Source organism: Thunnus thynnus, chromosome 6 (genome assembly GCF_963924715.1).
Source record: "Thunnus thynnus chromosome 6, fThuThy2.1, whole genome shotgun sequence".
NCBI lineage: Eukaryota > Metazoa > Chordata > Actinopteri > Scombriformes > Scombridae > Thunnus > Thunnus thynnus.
The window spans coordinates 20,322,448-20,346,933 of record NC_089522.1 but is presented as its reverse complement, the minus strand read 5'-3'; the positions used below and the strand labels follow the sequence as shown (position 1 = coordinate 20,346,933).

The window sequence follows — 24,486 nt, the reverse complement described above, 5'->3', positions numbered from 1 at the left end:
GCAGTCCTGGCTAGTAAAGTAGCCTTTAATTGCTTTGCAACTGGGAACACATTGCCGAGGAAACAAGGGGCTCATTGTGAGTGCGTGTTCATCTCAACACACCTCATATTTTCTTCAGACCACTGACCCCCACCAGCTCTGCAGCATTTACAATAAAACACAAAGCCAGAAATGAAAGTAGTAAGTGTTTGCATGCATGCTCACATGCAGACACTCTTTGCATGTGTGTCTGCGAGTCTAGATGCTGATGTATTCCAACAGCAGGTCAAGTTGCTGTACAGTGTTAAAGCACTAGGGATTAATGTGAAATCAGTTTGCTTGCTGGAGGATAAAGTACAACATTGTGCTTCTGTGTTTCACTATGAAAGTGCTGTGCATGATGAGGTATTAAAAATGAGTAAGATTGAAATGTGTATGTGTGTGTGTGTGTGTGTGTGTGTGTGTGTGTGTGTGTGTGTGTGTGTGTCTCATGATAGATCTGGGTTGGGTGGTGGTGGTCTGGCTGGGATGTAAACCAGATGTGGACTGGATGCAGACTATCGTACCCACTGGAGGGAGAGCAATGCCTGTGTGTGTGTGTGTGTGTGTGTTTTTATGTGTGTGTGTGTGTAAGTGCGTGTGTGTGTGTTGGTGCATGCAGAGCGCCAGCATTGATTACAAATCCAATGTAATTTTGCGTTGCACCAACCACATTTGGCAGAGCGTGGATACTTTGCTAGCTGGAATGAGCTCATGCTTCATATGACTGACCCATAAATCATATAGACTGCATACAGCCACTGCTGTCACAGAGCTCAGAGGTTGGAGAACACTGATATTATTACGGTCGTTTAAATGCCCTGTTAGATAAACTATCTTAGAACATGGTGATTCAGTTTAACCTGTAAACCTCTAGGCCTACATGTATTACATTTCAGCCAATGTAGAGATTAAGGAGAAATGATGAGATTTATTATATAGCCACTTTTCTCAGGAAGTCCACCGTTATGAGACATCTGAAATATTAAATGCAATTTCATAACAAGACCGCCCGTTTAAGAATGAGCTGAAATTCCAATTTAGCAAAATCTAATCAACCTATCTGCCCTAGGCAGAGAACATTGAGATCATCTGTTAAACCGTTTTGCCAAATTATTCAAATTGGTGTATCCTGTTGTAGTTATATTTTCAGAAAACAGTGCTGGCGAAGAAAGAATAGACTCATTCAAGTGGTCAGATGTTTTTAACTCATGGAAAAAAAAGAACAAGAGTGGCATGAATGAACTAGGATAGTTGTGAAAAAAGGAGAATTTGGTGAGCCAACTCACATGGAATGAATTTATCATTATTTGAAAACAGAGTCAGTACCGTGTATGTACTGCTATATTTGTGTCTTGATGCTCTGACCTCATCACTTACGGCAAGAACAGACCAAGCCCATCTTCTCTGTGTGGGCCGATTGCCATTCTCCTACTGGGTACCTCCAACCATAGATGAAAAAATTCTGTACAGAGAATTACGATGGATAAATATGAACTTAGCAATCAAAACTAGCATTTATTTATCTTATGCAGATTGGAACATTGATCAGTACATGACTATGGGCTTTAGGTTAGCAATGAGTGCAGCTATATTGTAGCAGCAGCATCATCTTTATAGCGGGAAAGCTGGCAATTTAGTTCTAATCATGACTTTAAGAGCAGGCTGTCACTTGGATACAATGCTTTGGGGATAAAATATTTCTCAAATGGAGAGCAGCATATGATGTGTGTGAAGAAAATGTAAATACGTATAGGAAAATGATTCTGTGAATGGGCTGTGTGCAAGTCAATAAAGCCAATACATAATGTTACCTTTTACTGGAGTCATGAGTTGCAGTGAGCCAATAAACCCCCCCAAAGAACACTATGGGTAAACATATCCATGAAAAATTCAGCCCATTCGTATAAATATTAGCGCTCATATTTCACCACTTCACAAATCAGCAGTATGAAAGTGTCACAATGCATCATAAGGCATTTGTCAAGCAACATCCAAAAGAAAAACGACTTCAGCTACTACCAGGGACGGACAAGGAATGAAAAATGGTCTGGACGTCTGGCTCAGAACAGCAGCTCACTCGACTGAATTTTCCCCCTAAGAAAAGTCCTGGTTCTCCAAATTGACAGTACTACAACTTAATTTGCCAATGCAAATAACTGCACATAGGGGGATGCAACAGCTTGAACAGAGCAGGAATGTGCTGTCCGCAGGCCATCGCTTCGCTCACAAGCAAATCTGCGGGAGAGCAATAAAACCCTCGGAGGACAAACAAAACAAAAAACAGCCTTTGTCAAGTATACAAATGTCTGCTGAGCTGATAAGACATCCACTCAGGATATGCATGTCAGCAGAGGCAGCAAATTGTTGGTGAAGCAGTGATCTCCAGCATTTGTGTGAGGAAAACGCCCTAGGGGTGATAAGTTGCAGACAGCATGGACTGGAAAAAATCTTTCTTTGCCTTGAAGAGTGTAATGACCACCCAGCTGATACTGTATGATGTACGACCAGTGAATGAAGTCACAGCAGCAGAAAGTACACCAGTGATTTTGTGCTACTTTATACGTCTACTCCACTACAAGTCAGAAGGAAATATTGTACTTTTCACTCTAGTACATACATATAGTACAAAACACATGATGATCTTATAAGATATGATGCATCATTACAGATAAAACTAACAGTTTATACAATAGTTAAAATGAGCTCCACCTCAATCAGCTGCAACAGTAAAATGTTGCTTACACATCATCAGTAATAGTAATCCGATAATATAATGTGTACTGTATTGTAATAATACAGCTGTTAATACTTTAACAATGTTAATAATGAACATTAATGCATCTGGAATATAATATATGATAGAACACTCATAGGGGTCATTTTTCTGCATTTTATTTTAAGTACATTGCTAATAATACTTAGTTCTTTTACCTGTAAGTGACATTTTCAATACTAGACTTTTACTTGTAATGGAGTTTTTTTTTAATGCAGTATTGTTAGTAGTAGTATAATTGCAGTATCATATACAGTCACACTCCAGTGAATTCACTGTTGGGTGTGGTTAAAGATGCAACAAAACACACCCAGACACATCCATTAGTGATGCTGGGTGTGGTCAGAGGTGAAACAGGCTTGAAGCTTTCAAACAAAGATCACAGTAACATTCTGCTGTTCAGCTTAGTGTTAAGTTCATCTTTAATCATACCATAGTTGCCATGTGCAGATATTGTAGGAAGTGAGAATTTTAAAAATGCTGGAATTGGACATAATCCAGGGTGCAGAATCTTTAATTTCTCATATTCTTGTCTTGCGATAGGATAGGTGCAAAAATTGTAAATTAACAGGAAACACAGTGACCTCATCCAAGGGGTCAGCCATTCATTGCAGTCAGTGGCTCAATATTTTGTCCTCATTTGCCGCACAGTGTCAAAAACTAAAATCTAGTGTTCAAACAAAGAGCCACAGAGATTGGATGCCAAACGACCAGCTTTTTCATCTCTCCCCTGATGAAACCTCCAGGAATTTTTCGGGTCATCTCCAGCTCACACTGGGACTCTGTCTCAGCAGCAACAGTTGTCGCATTCTCACAGCCAAGATGTTGCAGCGGACACGGTCTCAATGAGGTGCCTCTCTGTCTCAAACAAATATGGTCCTCCCTCTCTCTCCCTCTGTGGTCCATCCACCCCCTTACGATCTTATTTGAAGACCTGGACATACAATAAACACTGACACATACCTGATATAAAGTGACAATGACACAGAGATGTCCTATGGACGCAAAGAGAAGAGGAAAATGTGACTGTTGTGCATTTGTGTGTACATTCTGAAATGCCAGGCCATTCTCACACCTACATCTTTATGAGTTCATATCCTCCTGGTCCTATTGTGGAAAAAAGAAGCTGTTTCCAACACAGGAAGGCCCCTTTGACCCCTGTGAAAATCCTGTGTTTGTGCCCCTTATTTGAGGGCCTGAGGTGGTTCAATCCACAGTGGCTGCTCTGAAAAAAAAAAGTGTTTTTTTCCCCAGCATAGGCTTTTATGTAATATCTGAACCTTCTTCCATGGAAAACACAAGGATAAAAATTAGTCACCAATTTTTCTGTCTACTTGCCTAATCATTTCCTGTGATAGTGGGCTTCCTGCACAGGCCAGTTTTTCTGTGCACTTCATTTGAAATCTTACCATCTATCCCATGCCAATACAGAATACTTCCTCTCTCTTTACTTGGAAACCACCAGTGGGTCTTTAATGCCCACAGAGAGGAGAGAGTTGGTAATTTATCACCATCCATCTTGAACTGTTGTAGATGGAGGCCTGATTTTACTGCTGGTGTCACATGTTAACGAGCAGATTTTATGGTGGAAGTGACGGAGGGTCACACCACCTAGGAATTAACACACCAAGTGGCGTAATTGCAAGTAAATCTCAGTTACTTGCAATTAATTAATTAATTTATTAATTTCATTGTGGTGGTTTTACATAGAAATGCACTTAGAAAATGTTTTTGCTTTTCTACACTTTACAGATGAAATGCCTTGCTCTTTGGCAGAAGCTCTAGCATATCTTTCACACCTAGAGACGATTTTGTGTAAACATGTGCACCAACTCTCCCTGTCTCACCTTGGGAATAATAGAATAAATGGCATTCACCTTGTCTTCATTTCTTTATGTTGTGTGGGTCACTTCCCAGGTCACTACTGTAAGAAAGGATCAAGTGTCCTTCTCGTTGCTAAGTAGCTGATGTCACTAAACTGGAATCCATCTATTTTCTCTACGTCTCCCTCATGATGTCTGTGCCCCTGCGACTAAATCTAATAAAAGTGTGTCCTGTAAAAATCCCAGAGAAGACTGATAGCAAACGATGGAGATGGGTCATGGAGGGGTTAGGGCAATGAAACTAATTGAGTGGTGTCTTGTTTCGCTAAAGTGGATTCATTAACTTTGTCTCTCATCACTGCGGGACTGTGTGCGGAGACTCTACATACTGATGGCTCCTATCAGGCACTGGGGGCTAAAGGGAGAAACTGGACACAGGCTGTATGTCACTTGGAACAGGATATGATATCCTGAGTCCAAACCATATAAAGACGAGGAAATTGCACATCATGCAGTATAATATTTTTGGTCACTGTCATTGACTTGTAGTCAATATAAAAGCCAAAGTAATATATTAGCCAAATCTCAAGAGGCTACAGACTTTTAAAAAGTTGAAATGAATTTCATCTCATATTTCCATTCAATGTGCGGAATCAGTCAAGAGAAGCAGATAAGGATACTTATCTAAAACTACTCACAGATGTAGCACAAAAGACAAGAGTCCAATATTGGCAGAGTTAACATCTATTCAAGATAAAACACATGAAAAAAGAAGAAGAGAACATGTGGAACAAATCCAGACTCATGAGACTTATAGCCAAGAGAAACGGTTTTGATGCAGTAATTAATCATTAAAACTACACTACAGTACACAGTAAATATTCCATTATTACTAAATGTTGATTCTTTCAGTGTCCCTTTTGTATTTCAAATGTTATGGTCAGACTGCTTGTTCATTAATAAGGCCAATATGGTTCTATTTCTATTTGGTTTTCTAAATTATCATAAACTCATAAACTAACATAAGAGATTCACAGATATCTCTGGTTTCTCCTTAACATCTGGAGAGTGTGCTGGGATAGACATCTGTTTAAAATTGTGCCAGTCATTTCTGTGAAAAATATTTCGTTGCAGAGCTGTCTGCCAGAATAGACAAAGATTTAGAAATAGTTTCCTCTTCACTGTCTCGTTTCTTTTGTGAGGTGACAGTTTCTGGAGCGACAGGATGAACCTTCAGCAGGAAGCTAAACACTTCAGCAGCTTCACACAGCTGTAGATCTTTGAACCTGTGCAGCAAAAACTGATGAAAGGAACTGCAACAGGATAAATGTGATCCCACACTATAGGATAAGATAAAAGGATATACAGTAGCATAACTCATAAATGCTTTGAAGGGTCTTTGTTCATCCTCTTCTCAGCTAGAAGACACTCCATATAGATCTACTATCTCCATGTGTGCTTGGGATATGCTGAGCACTCTTGAGTCTGAAATATATTTGGGAACTCTTCCACTTATGTGAGGTGTCTCTTTGCATACCATGAAGCTGTGTGTTTTTCTTTCACACTGACCTGTAAATGAAGAGTCAATAGAGCAGGGTAAATGGTGCGTAATCCACACACAGGTGAGAAAGACACTGCAAACCAACCGTTCAAACAAAGAGGCTATTTCAGACACCTGCTTCTTCCTCCAAGCCTTTCTTCTCAGGGTGGTTTTCAAAATCAGTCACACACAATGATAAGTTATGCTTGGACTACCCATGCAGTCATTGCCCTCTTACTGATAACATGAAAACTAAGAAAAGATAAAATAGTGATCTCAACTTTGGGTAACTTTGGCATAACAATTTGGCATAACTGACCAATTGCGAACAGTCTTGACAGTTAACCTTTGAGGTATGGACAAAACTATAAAGTACAAGATGGAAGTGTCTTATTAGCACAAACAAAACTAGCCATGACTAGTGATAACCGCTGCATGAAACAAAAGTAGTGGCTATGTCACCAAGCTACCTCTACCTATTTCAGACCTATTGAAGTAGAGTAAATTATTTAAACTGTGCCACTCACTGGTGTAACCTTCTTCTAAAAGTGTATCTGGGACAAGTCAAAATTTAAAAAAGCCATCAGTTGACAACAATCTAGTCTCCCTTGCAGTAGAGATGTATAGAAATCTTTCAGAGCTCAACAACCATTCATTCAGAAGCTGATCAAACACTGACGCTCTCTTATTAAAGAAACTGAATTGATTTGCGTAATTCCCAGAGCAAACTTTCTGAAAGACACAGGAGGCAGTTATGCATGAATTCAAGAACTACATGGAAATGCGGTAGGACATGAGCAGGGGGTCGGAGTGTGGATCGCAACTGAAGCTGTGGCTTGGATTTTTAATGACTGACCGCGGTGAGGCAAGGAGGAGGTCCATTGTGTCCAGATCTGCAGCGTCTTAGTTGGCTGCAGCCACAGCCACGCACATGGCACTGCACACTGGGACTGCGCTTTGATGTACAGCTACTCCCAGAGCAGATGGAAGAAGAAAAGGAGAGGGTAAAAAAAATAAAAAAATCTTTAAGGGATTAAAAAGACAAAAACTTAGGTTGTTGGAGATTGGAGAGAAAGACCCAGAGACGAGATGATGAACATAGCTGATTTCAGTCATGGAGCATTTTGTTTTTCTTTTGAATCTAATTTAAAGGTGTGTGTTCATTGATGCGTTTGTATTTATATGTGTGAGAGAGAGAAAGAAGGAAAGAGTAGTCAAATCATATTAGCAGTCCCCCCTTTCTGCAGAGCAGCCAGGCTGAAGTTGGGGTGGGATATGCAAATACAGGCTGTCTGTCTGCCTGCCCCTTCAGAGGCAGCAGAGCAGCACGCTACTTCTTGCTCACACACCCTCACTCATGCAGAGTGCAGAGGACTTGGAGGCTCGAGCCCAGTCAGCAGGTCCCACACACGCGTTTATATGTGTGTGTATGGAGCTGGAACTTTCCTAGATAAACACACTCTCTCTGTTTCTCCTCTCTCCTCTGCCCTCTTTCTCCTCTCCCCTCCTCCAGCACACCTTTGTGTTGTTGCCCCTCTTCCTCTCCCCTCCCTCTTCAGCTTCACTAGTTTTCCCTCTCCTCTGTCCTATGTGCTCAGAGTGTGGTGAGTGTGCGAGCTGAAGGCGTACAGGGCGAGATGCTGCTGATGCTACAGCTGTTTGGGCTCCATGTCTCCTTCAGGGCCCACTGAAGAAGACAAGACTGCACGTGCGCGGGGGAACTTCAACACAGCACCCTGAGGAACTTACAACTATCACTTTTCAACCCAATTTCCTCACCAGTCCGTTGCATTTTTTTTTAAGACGTTTTAAGTCTTTAAGACTTAGAAAAACAAAGAAAAAACAATGAGGACCAAGTGGTGTCAACTGGTTGCACAGTTCTTTCTCTTAGGAGTGTTGCTCTCTGTGGTGGACAGTAAAGGAACTTTCTATGGAGGCCATGTCAATCCTTTTTATGGAAACAGATACAACCTGTACAAGGCTGGACTCAACCCTCACCACACACCAAACAAGCCCATGACTCGCCACAAGTAAGTGCTCCGTTTTGCACATGTCACAGGCGCTAATGCACATTTTATTTCCCTTCCCATGCTGCACACTGTTGAAATCAAAGAGCATTCCAAGTAGCTCAAGTACTTGATGTTGTCAGTAGGGCCCACCTCACACTGTATTTCCCCTGAGAAACACATGTCACCGGTGAGTTGCAGAAATATGGTTTTAGTTAGGGCATCGGCTTGGTAGCAGATCCTTGAATTGACTCTCTGTTTACTCACCATCAGTGCCTTTCTGTGTGGTTCACACCTAAAAGCATCTGTGGCTCGGGATGAACATCATAGAGAAACAATGACACGCTGCATTATGAAAACAAAGCAGTCATTATGGTATTTATGGGACAGCGGGGGGAGTGCTGAGTTGATGACAAGGGTATTGATCCCTCAGAGCCACTGTGTGTGTGTGTGTGTGTGTGTGTGTGTGTGTGTGGTAGGAGGGGACTTACAGCACAGCTGGGCACTCGCTGCCAGAAGGGAGTGGTACAACTAATCTCCAATCAATACTAAAGCAGTAACTGAGCGGTCTCAACTCAGTCTGCATTGAGATTACTATTGAAAGCTTGTTCTTTTTCTACTTCCAGTATCAACAAGATGTGGTAAAGGATCTTCTGTTTCTAATCAGTGATCTGTGATGTATGTAAATACTGATATTGTCAGGACAGTCAAACCACATGAGCAGCATTGAATAACAATCCCTTCATATGCATGCTATTTGAAAGTCATGAAGCCGTGAGCTGAAACAGAGCCTTGTTGATATATTTTGCCTGGAAAGAGATGGCTGATGTTTGGCCTGAAGGGCTCTTTCGGTTTTTCCTCCCTTTCCCCGTCTCTTTTGCTTGGCTTCCCCTGAGAGCTGTTATGTCTTTGGACAGCTCCCCAGCTACCTGCTGCTTCACTCAAACTGCCACAGAATACGGCTGATCGCCCAGCCCTGCTTAAGTCTGCCATGTACTCTCACCTCCAGGGAAAAGACTCTTCAGCATCTCTCACCCATGAATGCAACACCCGCATTCAGTCTTCATAGCCTTCATAACCTTCATCCATCCAACTCAGTGTTTCTCTGCATTTCCCACCTGCATGTCATCATATGCACTGTTTACTGTACCAGCACTTCTTCACTCCAGCAAAAATCAACACCTGTACCTTTTTTTACTTACTACGATCACATTTTGCTGCCATATTTCCAATCAATATTTTTCCTACTCCTCTCAAAATTTTACTGCGTGCACTGCATCTTATTTTCCCTCATATGTGATACTTGAACTCTGTTGTTCATCCAATCTCTGGCTCCTGCATGCTGGTGGCATCTGACAGTGGCATCTGACAAGAGCGTCAAAGAGGTTTATTTATATTCACCCACACCAATTTATGTCAGATACATTTCAAAGCCTGAGCCCCAAGATTGATAGATTAACCAGACTTCATAGATTGTTCTATTCAAAACTAACCCATCAGAGGGTCAGTAATTGCTTGTTGCTTGTAGCTGGTAATATTCCCCCACATGTGTTTGTGAGTCCAACTATAGTGTTTATACAAGACCTGCTGACCCACCTTGGACACAGTGGGCCCTGGGGACGTGTCAGTGTCAGACCACCACTACAGATATATGAGCTCAGTTGTTGTCGGCCTGACTGGTCAGTGGAAATAGAGACTTAAAAATAACACACATGCTATGAAGTGTGAAAGTGCATGTCTGAGTGTGTACATAAATGTGTGGTTGTATGTGTGTTTTTGTGAAGGATTTCACTCATGTGATTTTACATCTTGTAAATAACTGTGCCTCTTACTGACCACACAGTCACGTGCACAAAACACGCCTGTTTTCAATGAGATATTTAAAAATTTGCAGCTGTTGATGCGCCACAGACTTTTTTAACTTCATGTTGAATTATTATCTGTGTTTTGGCAGCAAAGTGAATCATTTGATTTCACAGTCATTCCTTGCACTCAATGCAATCACTTGCTGCTGTGAGAAAATATAGCCCTCTAGTCACTCACTGTGACATCTTAGACAGTTACAATACTATACCTGTCAACAGAAGCACAGAAGCTCCTATTGTTCCATGGCTAAAACTGTGCACGAGTGGTTTACAGACTTCAGATTTCCTGAAGTGTGTTTTGGTCCAATGCTTTGGAAAAGTAGCAAATATTAACTAAAAGAATTGACGTTTCAGTACTTGGTAATGTTGAGGTTTTTGACTCTACATCTTCAAAGAGCAAATTCAAGCACAAATTATAAAAAATAGAGAAACTGTGATTTTTAGTCAGTATGCTTGTCAAGGAATAAGAAACTGTTGCATACTGTCTCTCTAATTTATTCTTTGTAACATTTTCCCAACATAATTGTATAAGTCATAAAGGAAAAGAGCAAACTTGCAAACCTGTCTAGCATTTCACAAGCATCTGTCACCCTGTTGCACCATAACATGCCACTAAAACACAAAGTGCACAACAGGTGAAACATAATCCAAGAGCTATATACCCATCACTGGGTAATGTGAGTTGTAAAAATCAATTAGGATATTAGGATCCCAGCAGATGCCACATGTCGTCACCGATCAGATTAGAGACATATCCGAGGGCTTTTGGATGATGTATGGGACAGAGATCAAAGGGGAAAGGTCACTGAGTTGTTAGAGGTTAGAGGTTATGGGTTGCTGTTGTAAGTTTGTGTTAAGTGTCCAGTGGAGGACAAGAATGGAGCCAGTCTCCTGCTAAGGGTCACAGAGGCTGGGCAGAAAACTCCCAAGCTCCCTTCCAACACATATTTATCCAACTTTTACCCTCACTGACCTTTCTGCCAAGACATTAGGGATTTTTATGTAAAATTACAATGAACATGGCTTTTGCCATTTAATAAGCTAATGCACTATACAATAGATACTGAGGAATAACATGTTAGAGTGGTCACACTTATTTCCAAAATCCTCCCAAGATGTTAAAAGACAAAAAAAACACAAAGAAGCAAGACATTCAACATAAAACTAAACAATAAAATCATGAAATCCAAAAACAATAATTAAATATTGTTGTTTATCATCTTTTAATAGAGTCCCGTCGTAACGGAATTATTGTATCATATCATGTTTTTAATCCACCTGTTGTCCAAATTAATGACTCAAAGCGAAATGTTATTGAAAAGTGTCAAAATGTGATTTTTGAAGGCATAGATCAACATTTTGGGCAACTAACAGACGATAAGCTTAGCTTAGCAAGTGCTGCTAGGCAAATTTGTGAAAAATCTCTTTTTCACAGAGCCAGGCAAGCTGTTTTCCCCCTACTTTCAGTCTTTATCCTTAAACTATGTGCCTGCTAGCTGGTAGGCTAGCAGGCAGTCTAACTCCAAGCTAGGAAGCCAATAAGAAACTCAAACTATTCCATTACGTTTTTATCTAAGTTGGAAGAGTTTTGTCTGATCTACAGTGGAAATAGCAATGATTTTGCATTTATTTTCCATATCATCCATATCCATGTCATATAGTGTATATGGTTATCAGAAAAAATGTTTTTAGTATTTTTAGTTTCAGCCATGTTGCGCAGTCCTAGTTGATACTCTTACTTTTCAAGAGTGTTGCATTGGTTTGTTCAGTAGCGATATGAAGACCCAAAATACAGCATCACATCCCACGGGGATTGATTTCACTCCATATATACAATACAGTACAGTGAGCCTAATTAACAATTCCATTTGAAAACCATTTTATTTCAGAAACACTATTCTTATTCAAAGAAGATTATGTGCTTTGGGAAATGCCTGAGGATAAGTTATTGCCATGTTTTTTCACTACCGGTGTTTGAGCCTCTTACTGTAGAGAAGGGGAAATACGGCATAACAACATAATGAATGTGATTGTGTCCAATAAAGCAACTTATGAGAGCTTATGTCGTTATCAATTTTAACAACTAAAATCATCTATAATGAATAGGAGCTAACAAAAATAAATAATAGAGTGTCTATACAAGTTTTACTGCTGTAACAAGGATTAGAGGACAATAGCCAAAATCTAAGCACATGTAAAAATAATGGTCTGCCTTTAAGCTATAATAAGCAGAGCTGGCTTGGAGCTGACCTTTTCTATGAATGACAGAGTGATCCCCTTGGTCCTAGAGCTGGGAGTATCACATCTTCTCTTTAATCCTAATCAGTAGCCACAAGAGCAACGTCAATCAACCCTACACCATGGGGCCTTCAAGAACTGCCAGTTGGCTAGAAATAGGTTTCATTAAAAGCAAATATGGAAAGAGATGGGCCCTGGAGGAGAGCTGTTAGCCCATAGAAACGGCTGTTAAAGGTCCTATTAAAGATTGCATGGTTTCCACTCCAGTCATAAATCTGTCAGAGGCAACAGCAGCGGCCTGGGTTCAAACAGTCAGGAACCCTGCAGGTGAGAGAGCGGTCAGTAATGAGGAAGGTGAGCCCTTTAGTGCCACAGTGTCAAAACAAGCGAAGCAATGGAGGAAAAAGTGGCGGGTTAGAGAGCCAGAGATGTCAGGGGCATGATGAGGCAACACAGAGGGGCTTCATGAAAAATCAAAGGAGGAAAAAGGGAAAGAAAAAAAGACAGTATGAGAAACAGAGGCAAGAGCTGGACTGGTATGCTTAGATAATTAAACAGAGATTACCTGCAGTTTGCAGATTTTGCAGAAAGAACAGGAAAAAAGGAAAGGAGGGTTATGAGAAAAAAGGGGATTGAAAGGTGAGTTGTTTTGGGCCCAGCAGAGGGTGGAGGTCTAGCAGCAATAATATTTGCCAAAACGCTCCACATGAGAATCTGAGATGGGAATTCTGCTTTCCCCCTGGGAGGCTGTGAAGCGATTTAGGAACTGTAATGCTATACTGGAAATATTTACAGTGGGACCAGACTAGCAGTCAAAAATTGACGTGCTCCAGTGACAGAAAAAAGACAATATTTTGGCGTTATGGGGGGAAGTGTGTTCGAAGAGAGAGAGGCAAGTGAGGCAGGAGAAATAGTAAGTGTGTGGCTTTCCTGTCATGGAGAAAGGGGGAGAAGACTGTTTTGATATTGATTGGGATGGAAGAGAGTAAGGTCAGGTGAGAGTGGGAGGCGCACAAGAGAGTTCAGTAAACTGATGTATTGGGTTTAGCACTGAGTCAGTTGGGGTTGGGTGGTTCAGGGAGGGTGTGGATCAACTGGAGACATTTTCTGTATTTTTTTTTTAGTTTTGGGAGTTTTTTCTTGCTGTTTACAATAGGATTCAACTTGTAAATGTCATATAATGTCTTATAATGTCTTATAACACATATAACACATATAACACAAGAGTTTTCACCTGAAAAAAATTAGTCAGAAATATCTAAAATCCATTTTATCATAGTTATAGTTATATTTTATCATAGTTATAGAGCAATATGCAGGAGGCCAATTGCGCTGTGCTGTGAAAGAGTTTATCTTATTGAATGAGTCAGGAGAGAGTGAACTTGCCAGACAGACCTGGGTCAATTAGTAAAAGTATTCTTCAAGGCCCAATTTTGTTTTATTGCATACCAGACAAGTGGAGTGTAATCATATTAGATACATTAGATAAGGTCAGGGGCAGCCTGTGGCATAGGCAACATAGGCAGTCGCCTGGGGTGCCAAATAAGGAAGAGGGCACCAAATGAGTAGGACATGTTTGTCTTTTGGTTTTTTCTTATGGACAGGTGTGCTTGCTTTTATACAGCTTTTGGAAATCTTCACTTATTCTCCCTTCTTAATGTTTTGCCTTTCATTTTCAATGAAACAAAGTAGTCGTGTGCACAACCACAAAACTTCAGTGGGGTAGGTGCTGGATACTAAAAACAAGTAAATTTAGCTGTAAGGATTACCCGCATTCTGAATCAGAGCTCCCTTTTCTTTATTTTCAACATTTCAACCAACTACAGGTCTCACTGTAGTTGGACCTTTCCTTTCTTTTTCCCCCTTGACTTGCATAGGTTTTCATCTGATTTATTTTTCAAAGCCTTGTTAGTTGGTCAGTTTTCACCCAAACTTCATGTGCTACCTCAGGCAATGCCACCAAACACTCAATGAATGGCACCTTGACCCCCACTTGCCTTTTTGCCCGGAGGGCTAGGAGGACTTTGTCTGGGCTTGAGGTACTATAGTTGCACTTGACTTTAGTTAAGTTTTGAAGTTCTAGGACTGGAGGAACTATTGTTGCCCTTTTTTGGAGCTACATTCTAAAATCTTGCCCAACATAGTCTGGGCCGGCCCTGAATAAGATTGGTAGAGTCCGGCAAAGAAAGCGTACTAATCAGCAGCAGTAAGTGATTTTTAGGATTTATGAGGTAGGTTGGCAACCTCTTACTCCTCTGACATTCTTCGCCATTCTACCTCCAGGTCACTCAGGTCCTCTGACCAGGTGCTTTTGACTGTCCCACAGGCAAAGTAAAAGTTAAAGGTTCGTCGTGCCTTTGCTGTTGCAGCCCCACAGTTATGGAATAGGTCTCCTACCCCCTCTATTGACATTTTTTAATCTTGTTTGAAATGGCTAATTTCTGCTCGACCAATTGATCTGATCAAACTCTACAATATCATGATGCATATTTTTAAACAATTGCCGACATCTGTTATGTTTTTACTCTTCATTATATTTAAATTTGTATCTATCTGTTGCAGTTGAGCAGCATGGTGGTCAATTCTACTTATTTTTATATGTGACTCATAATTCATCATTGTCTGGTACTTAGTGGGTTACCCTGTGTGGCTAGCCCCTTCCATCTGTCACCCACGAGCGCTAAAACAAACATCACAAAGTATTTATACTTTTTTACTGCAGTCACCTTGTGCCACATTGGTTAAGAGATGAGGTGTGAAAATAGTTCAGAGTGGGCCATAGATCACGTCTCTCTCCTTTTCTCGTATTCCTTTAGTGTCTAGATTAGAGCTGCCTTTTCCAGGCTGGAGATCCTCCCACACACTCGCAGCCCAAACAAAATTCTCACCTACTCTGCAGCAGCTGGACGTGGCTGAGATAACAAACACTAAAGACGGCACTTTTCTTTCTCACACATGAGCACTTACACATCATGGGTTAGTATTTCTGCCAATAAAGCTCGTGTAATCCTCATCCCGCAGAGCTTGAGGTCTCTGTGGATGTGAGATAAAAGGACCAAGATCTTCATTGCTTGACTGCTTGTGTGCATAAAATGTGCACATGTGTGACTGCAGCTCACACACACTATCCCTATCTCTTAGGTTTAAACGCAACATTTTGTCCAATAAAGATCTGTTTTTACACAGCAGAGGAGGTGACCTGCTGTTGCCCCGACCGACACTACACTGCAAAGGGAGAGGATTTATCTCAGCACTCGACTTTGATTCTCACAAAGCCAGAACACCCTCTCTCTATAAGACACTAAGGATAAAATATCACCCACAGACCCAAATGACATTGACAGATCTGTGAAAACAGGCAAAGAGTAGACTGGGGAGAGAGAGAGAGAGGCAGAAACAGAGACCTACAGCTTTTTTTTCTTCCTATGTACATCTGGATTCCTGCACTTTTCAGCCAGTGTGTGTGTGAGTGTGAAGGTCACTGGCTCCCCCCAGATGTGCACCTGACAAACAAACCGGTGAACATGGTCACTTTTCACTCCGCTGATCAGCCCTGTGCGTAATGTGAGAAGGGTCCCACACTTACTGTATTGTATACACACATACACTCACACATGCACAGAGTCTGCTCTCTGTCAGCTGTCACAAATCCTTGTATGCCTATAAAGACCTTTTCCCAATTCTCACATACACAAAAAACATATCATAAAGGTTGTTGTTGATGTAAATAATCTGTCATTTTATTTTTAAGGAAAACATACTCATTAGACCCTCTTTAGAATTTCCAATGAAGTAATTACATCACTCATTGTAATGGTAATATTCTTTGGAAGACTGAATCTATTACCACGTGAATCTGATTTGTACAAATAATATGTGTGCCAGACTTTTCACATGAAATATTGGCGTCAAAGGCTCCGTGTACTCTCTCTGAGCAACAGATGAGAGCAGAGGGAGTGATCAGTTTTAACCCCCTTCAGGGATTGTAAAGAAAAAAAAAAGATCCTGCAGGTGGGGTGGTGGCAGAAAAAAATGCATGATGAAAGCAAAAATTCTTTTGCAGATTTGTAACAGCAACATCAGCAGACTAAGCAGGGAATTAGTCCAGTACTATTTGTTGGGAGTTTTCATGAGAGTTAAGATATGCCAGAAATGATGATGCTGCATATATTATGTTAGATTAACCTTGAAGTCTTCATTTTATATACCTTTAATCACATTTGATACATTAAAACAACCTTTCCAACCAGCCAGCCATTTCCTTGTTTTTTTTTTAATGCTGAAAATCATCTGCAGTGACCAGTAAATTGCCTGTATAAGTTTAAAGTGCTTTAAGAGCTCCCATCACACCACATCAGTTCAGGTCATAACCGCCACTTCCTTAACGACGCATGACCTGGCAGCAGGTTGTCAGGCTGGTATGAAAGGAGCTCTGTCATTCTGACTCCTGCCCTTTTCCTTCCACTGCTATTAACATATGTCAACACAGGCAGAGTGGTGACACACACACACACACATACACACTAACGCACACACACACACATAAAAACTCTGTCAACACAGTCAGTGATTTGCAGAAAGCAGCAGCGCCACGGTTTCTCACAGATTCTGACAGGCTGTCCTGTCTGTTAGCCCTCTGAACCTGCCATGTAGACCCTCCTCGGCCCTCCCTGCTCCTCCAAACACTTCTATTTGTCCTGAAACAGCTGTGGAGCGATGTTAAGTGCTGCATGTGTTGCTAAATGTTCCCCTCTGAATGGGAGAAATGCTTCTCATGTGAGCCTAAAGAGTGCAGATCATCATTTCCTGTGTTGCGCAGGGGCCAAGGGAACATTGAGCAGTTGCTATAGCTGCACTGGCAATGAAGAGAGGAGAAGGTCCAGCTCCAGCATGATGCAACAACTGTTCAAAATAGTTATAGTAAAATTATTGTGTTGGATTCGGGACACATCTGAACACTCTCATACAGTCTCGGTGGTATTTCTTGTTTCCTGTCTTCATATATGATTGCGACTCAGTGTTATTGATTATAAATCAATGAAAATGTCAATTAGAAATGTGATTTCAGTTGGTAAGGAGGTTACTGAATTATCATATTTAACAAGAGGAAAGCAAAAGAGAGATCAAAAAGCTGTCAGCCTGTGCCATCATTCTGACCAATATAGCTCCTCTGTGAAAACCCCGTCAAAGTTTCCAGGTTGCAAACGAAAAAATTCAATTTGATATTATAACAGAGCACAAGGCAGAAAAGTTGTTTATACAACTTTTTATAAAACAAGTGTAACAATGCTCCTTATAAAAACAGAAAAAGAAAGAAAAAACAACGAAGAAGGCAAAAATTAAGCTTCTGAGCACTATAGAAATAAAGGAAGCAAAGCACTACAACAAAAGAACAGATAGAATAAGCATACAGGTAAACAGTATGGTAAAGCTTTAACACAGACTGAACTCAAGGGAGGTTTAAATGGAATTACATATTTGTCAGGAGGAAATAATCTCATCACCCAGCTGGAGGTGGAACAGCAGGTGGAGCTTTAAAGGGAAATATCACTGTGTGTTATTTGTGCTCATCTGTGTTTGCTCAAAGTGAGACTATGCTATTCTTGAGAGAAGAAAAAAACATATTCCTCCTTTCACTGATTCAAAAGTTTAAATGATAAGCAATAAAACACACCTTACTTCAGTTTTATACACTCAAGGTTTCACCGACTCAGGCTTACTTGGTCTGGAATGACTAGTGTGTAACTGACATCATTGAGTAAGTTTGAGGATGTGACTCTTTGCTTGTTCTACTGTTACACCTTATTTTATCATAGATTTTACCACTATCGCTGTCAGCTGTGGCCAGATTGTTCAACAAAAGCTGTGTGGTCTCACTTTAATACACAGTTTGACGGGTACAGAGCAAAACAAGGGCTGTTATCTTAGATGATATGGATACTGCAGTGTTGATATATCAGCACAATACAATATTATTATATTATATTATTATATTATATTATATTATAAAATACAATTATTTAACTCTAATGTCCCTTTCTTGTCCCCACAGAAACCATTGTGCCTATGTGGTCCAGAAGAATATCACATGCACCATGCAGGATGGAGTGGCCACCTATGTGAAGGCTGAATACACCACCAAGTGCATCTGGGGTCAGAAATGTCCTGTTGTCATGTAAGTTTTTCAAACAAAAAACAAAAAAACAACATACCATACCAAAAATAGAGGAATTTCCACCTCAGACTCTGAGTCCTTAGTGTAAGGCTTAAACACTGTAATTATCACTTTACATTCAGCAAACTGCAACATGGAGCCTAATGTTGAATATACGCTGTACCAATGCTGCCCTCTAGTGTTCACATGATGTGTTGTTCATACAAAGATGTGCAGGTCCCCACCTGCTTGCACATCTGTGTTTGTAGTCAGAGCTCTTCCATAGAGAGACGCCACTGGGGGGAAATGGTGTTAATGTTTTGAATTGTGATAAAATATCACAATCAGCTATTTTGATTTATTACATTAAAATTACTCTGGTTTAGATGTGCTCATACTTGCTTCTTATCCTCTTATCTTACCTACTAATATTAATGATATTATAAAATAAACTAGTCTGAATAGTATTATTATTCATGTCTCATGATTCAAACTGTGGTCTGAAGTAACACTTTAATATGCCTTTTCAAAAGCCCCCTGTAGCCCCACATACCACACAAGGGAAATTAAAGGAGTGGATTTTCTCTTCAAAAAAGACAGATAAATCACCATGTGTGTGCGTGCCTGTCTGTGAATAAAGGCGAGAGAGTTTATTCCCAATCAAAAGGAAATTCAAGTTTAAAGATAACAGTGAAGTTGGGTGATGACCCTGGTTCAATCCTCTGATGCCACATCACTTACATTACACTTTATCTTAATCTCCTAATCTCCCTCTAATCCGTGTTTAATCCCACAGAGAACAACTTTATCCCTTTATCTCTGCTCTGCGCCTCCCATCGCCCCGTCCTGTGTCCTGGCTCTGTGGTCTTAATTAGTAAAAGCGAATGCTGAACTTTTGATACAACCTGACATGACAGTTTTATTGTGCCTTAACCTCTTCTGTTATGTTTCCTCCAGGTACAGGACATTCTACAAGCCAAAGTACAAGGTGGGTTTTAAGACAGTGACTGAGCTGGAGTGGAGATGTTGCCCTGGCTACTCGGGGGAGAACTGCTACGATGGACCCACATCGCTGCCTGATGTCATGATGCCACCTTTCAAGGGAGCAGGTTTTCCCCATCGCCCTGGGATGAAGGGCTTTCCCTATGGCCCTAGACCCCCTGTGGACCAGAGGCCTGGAGGCGGCCAGCTCGAGCCAGGCAAACCCTACCCCAGCGTACCTGACAGCAGACCAATACCCACAGGACAGCTGCCTGCTGGAAATGGAAGACCAAACTATGGTGAGAACAGACTCTGACTGATTTAGTGTAAAGCTCTGGGGTTCAGATTTACACTGCTTTTATGTATGCTAGTGCAAGCGAATTTAAGCAAGCAATATTTTATCCAGTTATAACCATTGTAAATTTCCTCAGTGCTTAATCTTTACTTCTTTGGTGCTTGCAGACTTTCTCAAAAAATATTCCTTCCTCCTTTCTGTTTGATCCCTGGAAACACAGGAAACAAATTTGGGATTTCAGGAGTGACTGGCGAACGTTTGGACCGTATGGAGGAGGACCTGCGCCGTCTCTCCCAGGGTCTAGACACTCTCAATGGGATGGTGGCTGGCCTAGAGGAGCGACTGCGCACATCTCTCCGGGAAGACACCAACAAAATCCTGGAGTCCCTGCTGCCCAATGCTCCCCGCGTGCCTGACTCGACAGTAGGATTTGGGGTGATACCAGATGGGACTCCTGATGGACTGGAAGGAGGAGAAAGCTTCACTGGATTTGGAGACCTTGCCGTGAAGGTAACAGAAGTGAGCGATGAGCTGCGGGCCAAGACTCATGTCTTAGAGGAGATTCAGGTATTGTGCCACTATGCTTGCACCAAAATCTGTTGAACATATCTATACAGCGTGATCAAATCAAGCCTTTCTCCTTCCTTTATTAAATGCTAGTCCTTTTCTACTTCTTACCTGTGTGTGTCTACAGGGAATGGTTCTGGGTCATGATGGCCAGTTGAAGAGGCTGTTGGAAGGAGCTAGAGGCAGGCCCATCCCTGGTTCTGGCTCCACTTTTCAACTGGACGAGATCCTGGATGCCAAGTTGGCTGATGTGAGGGCTGAGATCCTGGATGGTTTTGAGCGCCGTATGACTGGTCTGGAGAGCCACTGTGATGAGAAGATTGGGGCGGTGCAGAAGCAGTGCCAAAGGGAGCACATGGATGGCCAGGAGCAGATGCAGCAGTCTCTGGATGGAAGAGAGACCGGGCTCAGGGAGGAGTTGGGCTCTTTGCAAGCTCAGATCCAGGGCCTAACTCTCACCGAAAGCTGCTGTGGACAGGTATGACATAGGTGTGATCGCAATATGACCAGCATGCAGTAAATACATCCAATTCGTCAACAAAACAAAATTTGTGAACAGCCCTTAAATTCATTCATGGGATTTTGATGTGACTCCACCAGAAGGAATTGTTTGCTTAGAGTTAGATGAGAGGACTTTCATGTATGTACAATAAATATGAAACTACAGCCAGGAGAAGGTTAGTTTAGCTTGGCATAAAGACTGGAAATGCGAACAGCTGGGATGGCTCTGTCTGCAGGTAACAAAATATGCCTCACCAATAAACACATTATATCTCCTGTTTAATCTGTACAAGAGACCATCTGTGTTTTTTCAACTAACCATGCAAACTGTGAAGTTGTTAGAGAAGTGAGACCCCAGGAAGTCACTGCACCTAACCAAGAAATAGTCTCACTTAACACTTGGCTTTTATAAGAATTAAAGAAACAAGATATGATGTGTTAATTAGAGATCTTTGATGGTGCTGGTAGGCGGATTTTGTCAACTTTGGACTGAGCCAGGCAAGCTGTTTCCCCCTGTTTCTAGTCTTTATGCTAGGCTAAGCTAACTAGCTGTTGGTTGAGGCTTCATATTTGACATGCACACAGGACAGTGGTCTCAATCTTCTAATCTAACTCTTTGTAAGAAAGCGAATAAGCGTATTTCTCAAAATGCTTAACTATTTCTTATTGAACTAATAATTTATTGATTATTGCAGGTAAACAGCCTGTCCAAGCGTGTACTGTTGCTGGAGGAGTCAGTTAAAGGTCTCACAGAATCTCAAAGACAGCTCCAGACGGCCCTCACTGACCAGAGCATCCATGTGGAGACGTTGATTGAGACCCGCCTGGTGGACATAGAGGGCCGCCTCAATTCCACTGAGGGTGGACCTGATGGAGTGGCAGGGCTCCCTGGTGGTCTCGATGGCTTCAAGAACATGCTAGAGGACAAGTTTAAAACCCTGGAGGAGAGAGTGTCTGTAGCTGTTGAGGAGCTCAGTAATGCCACTGCCCCAGCACTGCTGGAGGGCCAGGTGGTCCCTGCGCTGGAGACGGAGATCGAATCTGTGAGGAGGAGAGTAGAGGGGGACCTGGGCGGCATTCAGAAACAGCTAATAGACCTGGAGCTCCTCTGCACCTCCTCCTGCACACCCTCCACCTCTCCAGCAGAGGATGTCAGTGTCACTGGAGTGGAGGAGGAGTGGGAGGGGATGGAGAAGAAAATGACTGACCGTCTGGACTCCCATTCAGACCAGCTGGACCGTCTAAACAACACCCTTCAGAACCTGCTTTTCCGTATCGCCCAGGAGGACTCGGAGGGCTCAGTCCACGGAGAGATCACTCTTCTGAAGGTCAACATTAACTCTGTGAACCGCACTCTGAAGGGCCTAAAGGACTCTATTCACTTCATTGCAAGTGAAGTGGGCCATGCTAACTCCACCTGGGAGCAGAGAGAGCACCAGCTAGTCAACCAGATGCAAGGAATCACCAAACTAGTGGGCCATCAAGCCTCGCTCCTGGGGGCCGGGGAGAGGCGACTGGCCCAGCTGAAGGGAGAACTGGCTGCCTTGAAGAGACGGCTGGCTGGGGAGCTTCAAGGCTGCCGGAGCACAGCGATGGAAGTGCAGAGGGAGGTGAAGGACGTTGATAGCAGGGTGAGCCTGGTAGAGGGCCAGTGCAGCAGCCTGGGGGAACTGGCAGAGCACCTGGAGAGGATCAGGGCCGAGCTTGAGAGACACTCAGACTCCTACCTGGCTCAGGTGAATGGCAGCCTGGACACCCATTCAGAACAGCTAGCTGAGCTGAAAGGAGAGGTCAAAGACAGTGTGGCCAAGGAAGCAGCCAACCAAAAAGGAGACCAGTAGCATCTGAGCTACAGAAGTTTAAAAAAAAGAGACTTGTGTGTGCTTCTCATTAGACTCAAGTGACTTCCTCTGCTTCTCTTCTCCCTTTTTCAAACACCATCTGCATAAATGCAAATTAACTGAAGTGGTGAGAGTCATTTCCCATAAGCCCCCCATCCCAGTGCCTCCAGATGTCCTGGGTATTTAGTTTAGTGAAGTGAGGAGAGGTAGACACAGAATACAAAGACACACCTATGGTTGTATAGCTGGGCAATATTTTCCCTTGAGATTTTATTCTATGGGGCATTTGTTTTGTTTTTTCTCTGATCATGATTGTTTTGTTTTCACATTTTATCTTTTTTTAACTTATATGAAGTGACTGCATTGTTATGATGTTAAACTGTATTAGACATGGTGCAAAAAATGATAACAAAAAAAGTGAATGATGTGGGACTAATACGCTGCTACGGGTTTCTACTGACAAGCACACTCAACATCCTCTGTGTGGACACTTGTCTGGTCTTTTTAAAAAATACTGTATGTCAACCTGGTGCTATTTACATTTTTGTAAAGATTTGTTTGTACACATGGTTAAAAAAAGACATGTATTTCTGCTTTGACAGCTGTGTTTGTCTCCTGCCGCATTGCTCCAGGTTGCAGAGAAGTTCCGAAATTCACCACTGGGGGACAGCGACAACACATTAAATGGCATGGTAGATGGAAGAGAAATAAAATGTAAAACACTCAAGGGTTGTACTTTTCAGACATATTTTGGCAATGGAAGCCTTTTTAAAAAATTCATGAGGATAATTGTAATCTGCAAAAAAGAAAAAAATCTGTGTTATTCATTCAATTCAACACAACTTTATTTATCCCTGAAATTGTACAGCAGCTCACCCCTGAAGTTCATATGGCATTTATTATGGAGTTGTTATTATTTTGGCGTTATTGTTGTTGAATGTTTTTTTGTGTGTGCTTTTATTGATGGACAATATTAACTCACCCAGGTAGACATAATACACACAATAAATAGGAGAAGAAAAACACTGTTAAATACAAAGCTAAAGCTATCAAAGTCTATAGGCTCAAAACTATATATGTAACTCATTATAGATATATTAATAAATAAAAAAATCTTAAAACACAGAAATGATAAAGCTGTACAAAACCATAAAAGATTCTCTATGAAAATTTGAGAGGGGATACCATTCGACAATTTGACCCATTAGATTCTGTGACCCAATTGTGGATGTCAGCCACAGTATATTGCCACCACAGACGTTTTTATCATATTTTATCACATACATTATTTTGATAGCAGCTTTTACCAAAGGCAGTGCCTTCATAGTGTTTAAGCAGGGTCACACATTTTGATAGTGGTAAAGAAAACAATTTGACTTCACAGAAACAGAGTGAGTCACCGATGATGGTTGTGATAGTAGAAACAGTAGTGTCTTCCTGTTAAGCACTACCACCTCACCCACCAATATTTGGTCCTGTAGTTATTCCTCTAGCATCAAAGATTTCAGTACATCAAATCTATCTAAATTTGTAATACATATCTAGATACTATGGAGGCACCATGTGCAATAACAGCTTTTTATGATGAAAACATTTGGGTGGCAAGCTGAAATTCTTAGTGACAGATTCTAAAGGGTCAAAAAATTTGGTATAACACCACAGTAACAACTATTTTTACAGGCGGCTAAAGCATACCGGTGTCCTGAGGGGAGCAATGAATATTCACTCACTAAGATGTGTCAGGTAGGTACAATATGCTCATCAGTGTCCTTTGTTGGTCACAAAAAGAACTCAGATTCCTTTGTTTCACTCCAGTAATCTTTGAATAGATCTTAACATTTTTCAGACTGTTTCTGTCCTTCATTGACAGGCTGTGGAACC

The 24,486-nt window shown here is 41.5% G+C and overlaps 1 protein-coding gene across 1 annotated transcript; it reads left to right on the top strand.

Moving 5' to 3' along the window:
• The first annotated feature begins 7,510 nt into the window (after positions 1-7,510).
• LOC137184625 (EMILIN-3) lies at positions 7,511-23,332 on the top strand. Its single transcript, XM_067592461.1, has 6 exons — positions 7,511-8,187; positions 18,319-18,441; positions 19,378-19,700; positions 19,917-20,263; positions 20,391-20,741; positions 21,460-23,332. The coding sequence occupies exons 1-6, from the start codon at positions 8,003-8,005 to the stop codon at positions 22,603-22,605; spliced, it is 2,475 nt and encodes an 824-aa protein (XP_067448562.1). The 5' UTR covers positions 7,511-8,002; the 3' UTR covers positions 22,606-23,332.
• The last annotated feature ends 1,154 nt before the right edge of the window (positions 23,333-24,486 follow it).

What these genes read in the sequence shown, in the direction of transcription:
- LOC137184625 (XM_067592461.1), top strand. Translation starts at nt 8,003, where the DNA reads ATGAGGACCAAGTGGTGTCAACTGGTTGCACAGTTCTTTCTCTTAGGA. An exon ending in ATGTCTTAGAGGAGATTCAG is followed by an intron (nt 20,264 to 20,390) that starts GTATTGTGCCAC and finishes GTGTGTCTACAG; the next exon opens with GGAATGGTTCTGGGTCATGA. An exon ending in CCGAAAGCTGCTGTGGACAG is followed by an intron (nt 20,742 to 21,459) that starts GTATGACATAGG and finishes TGATTATTGCAG; the next exon opens with GTAAACAGCCTGTCCAAGCG.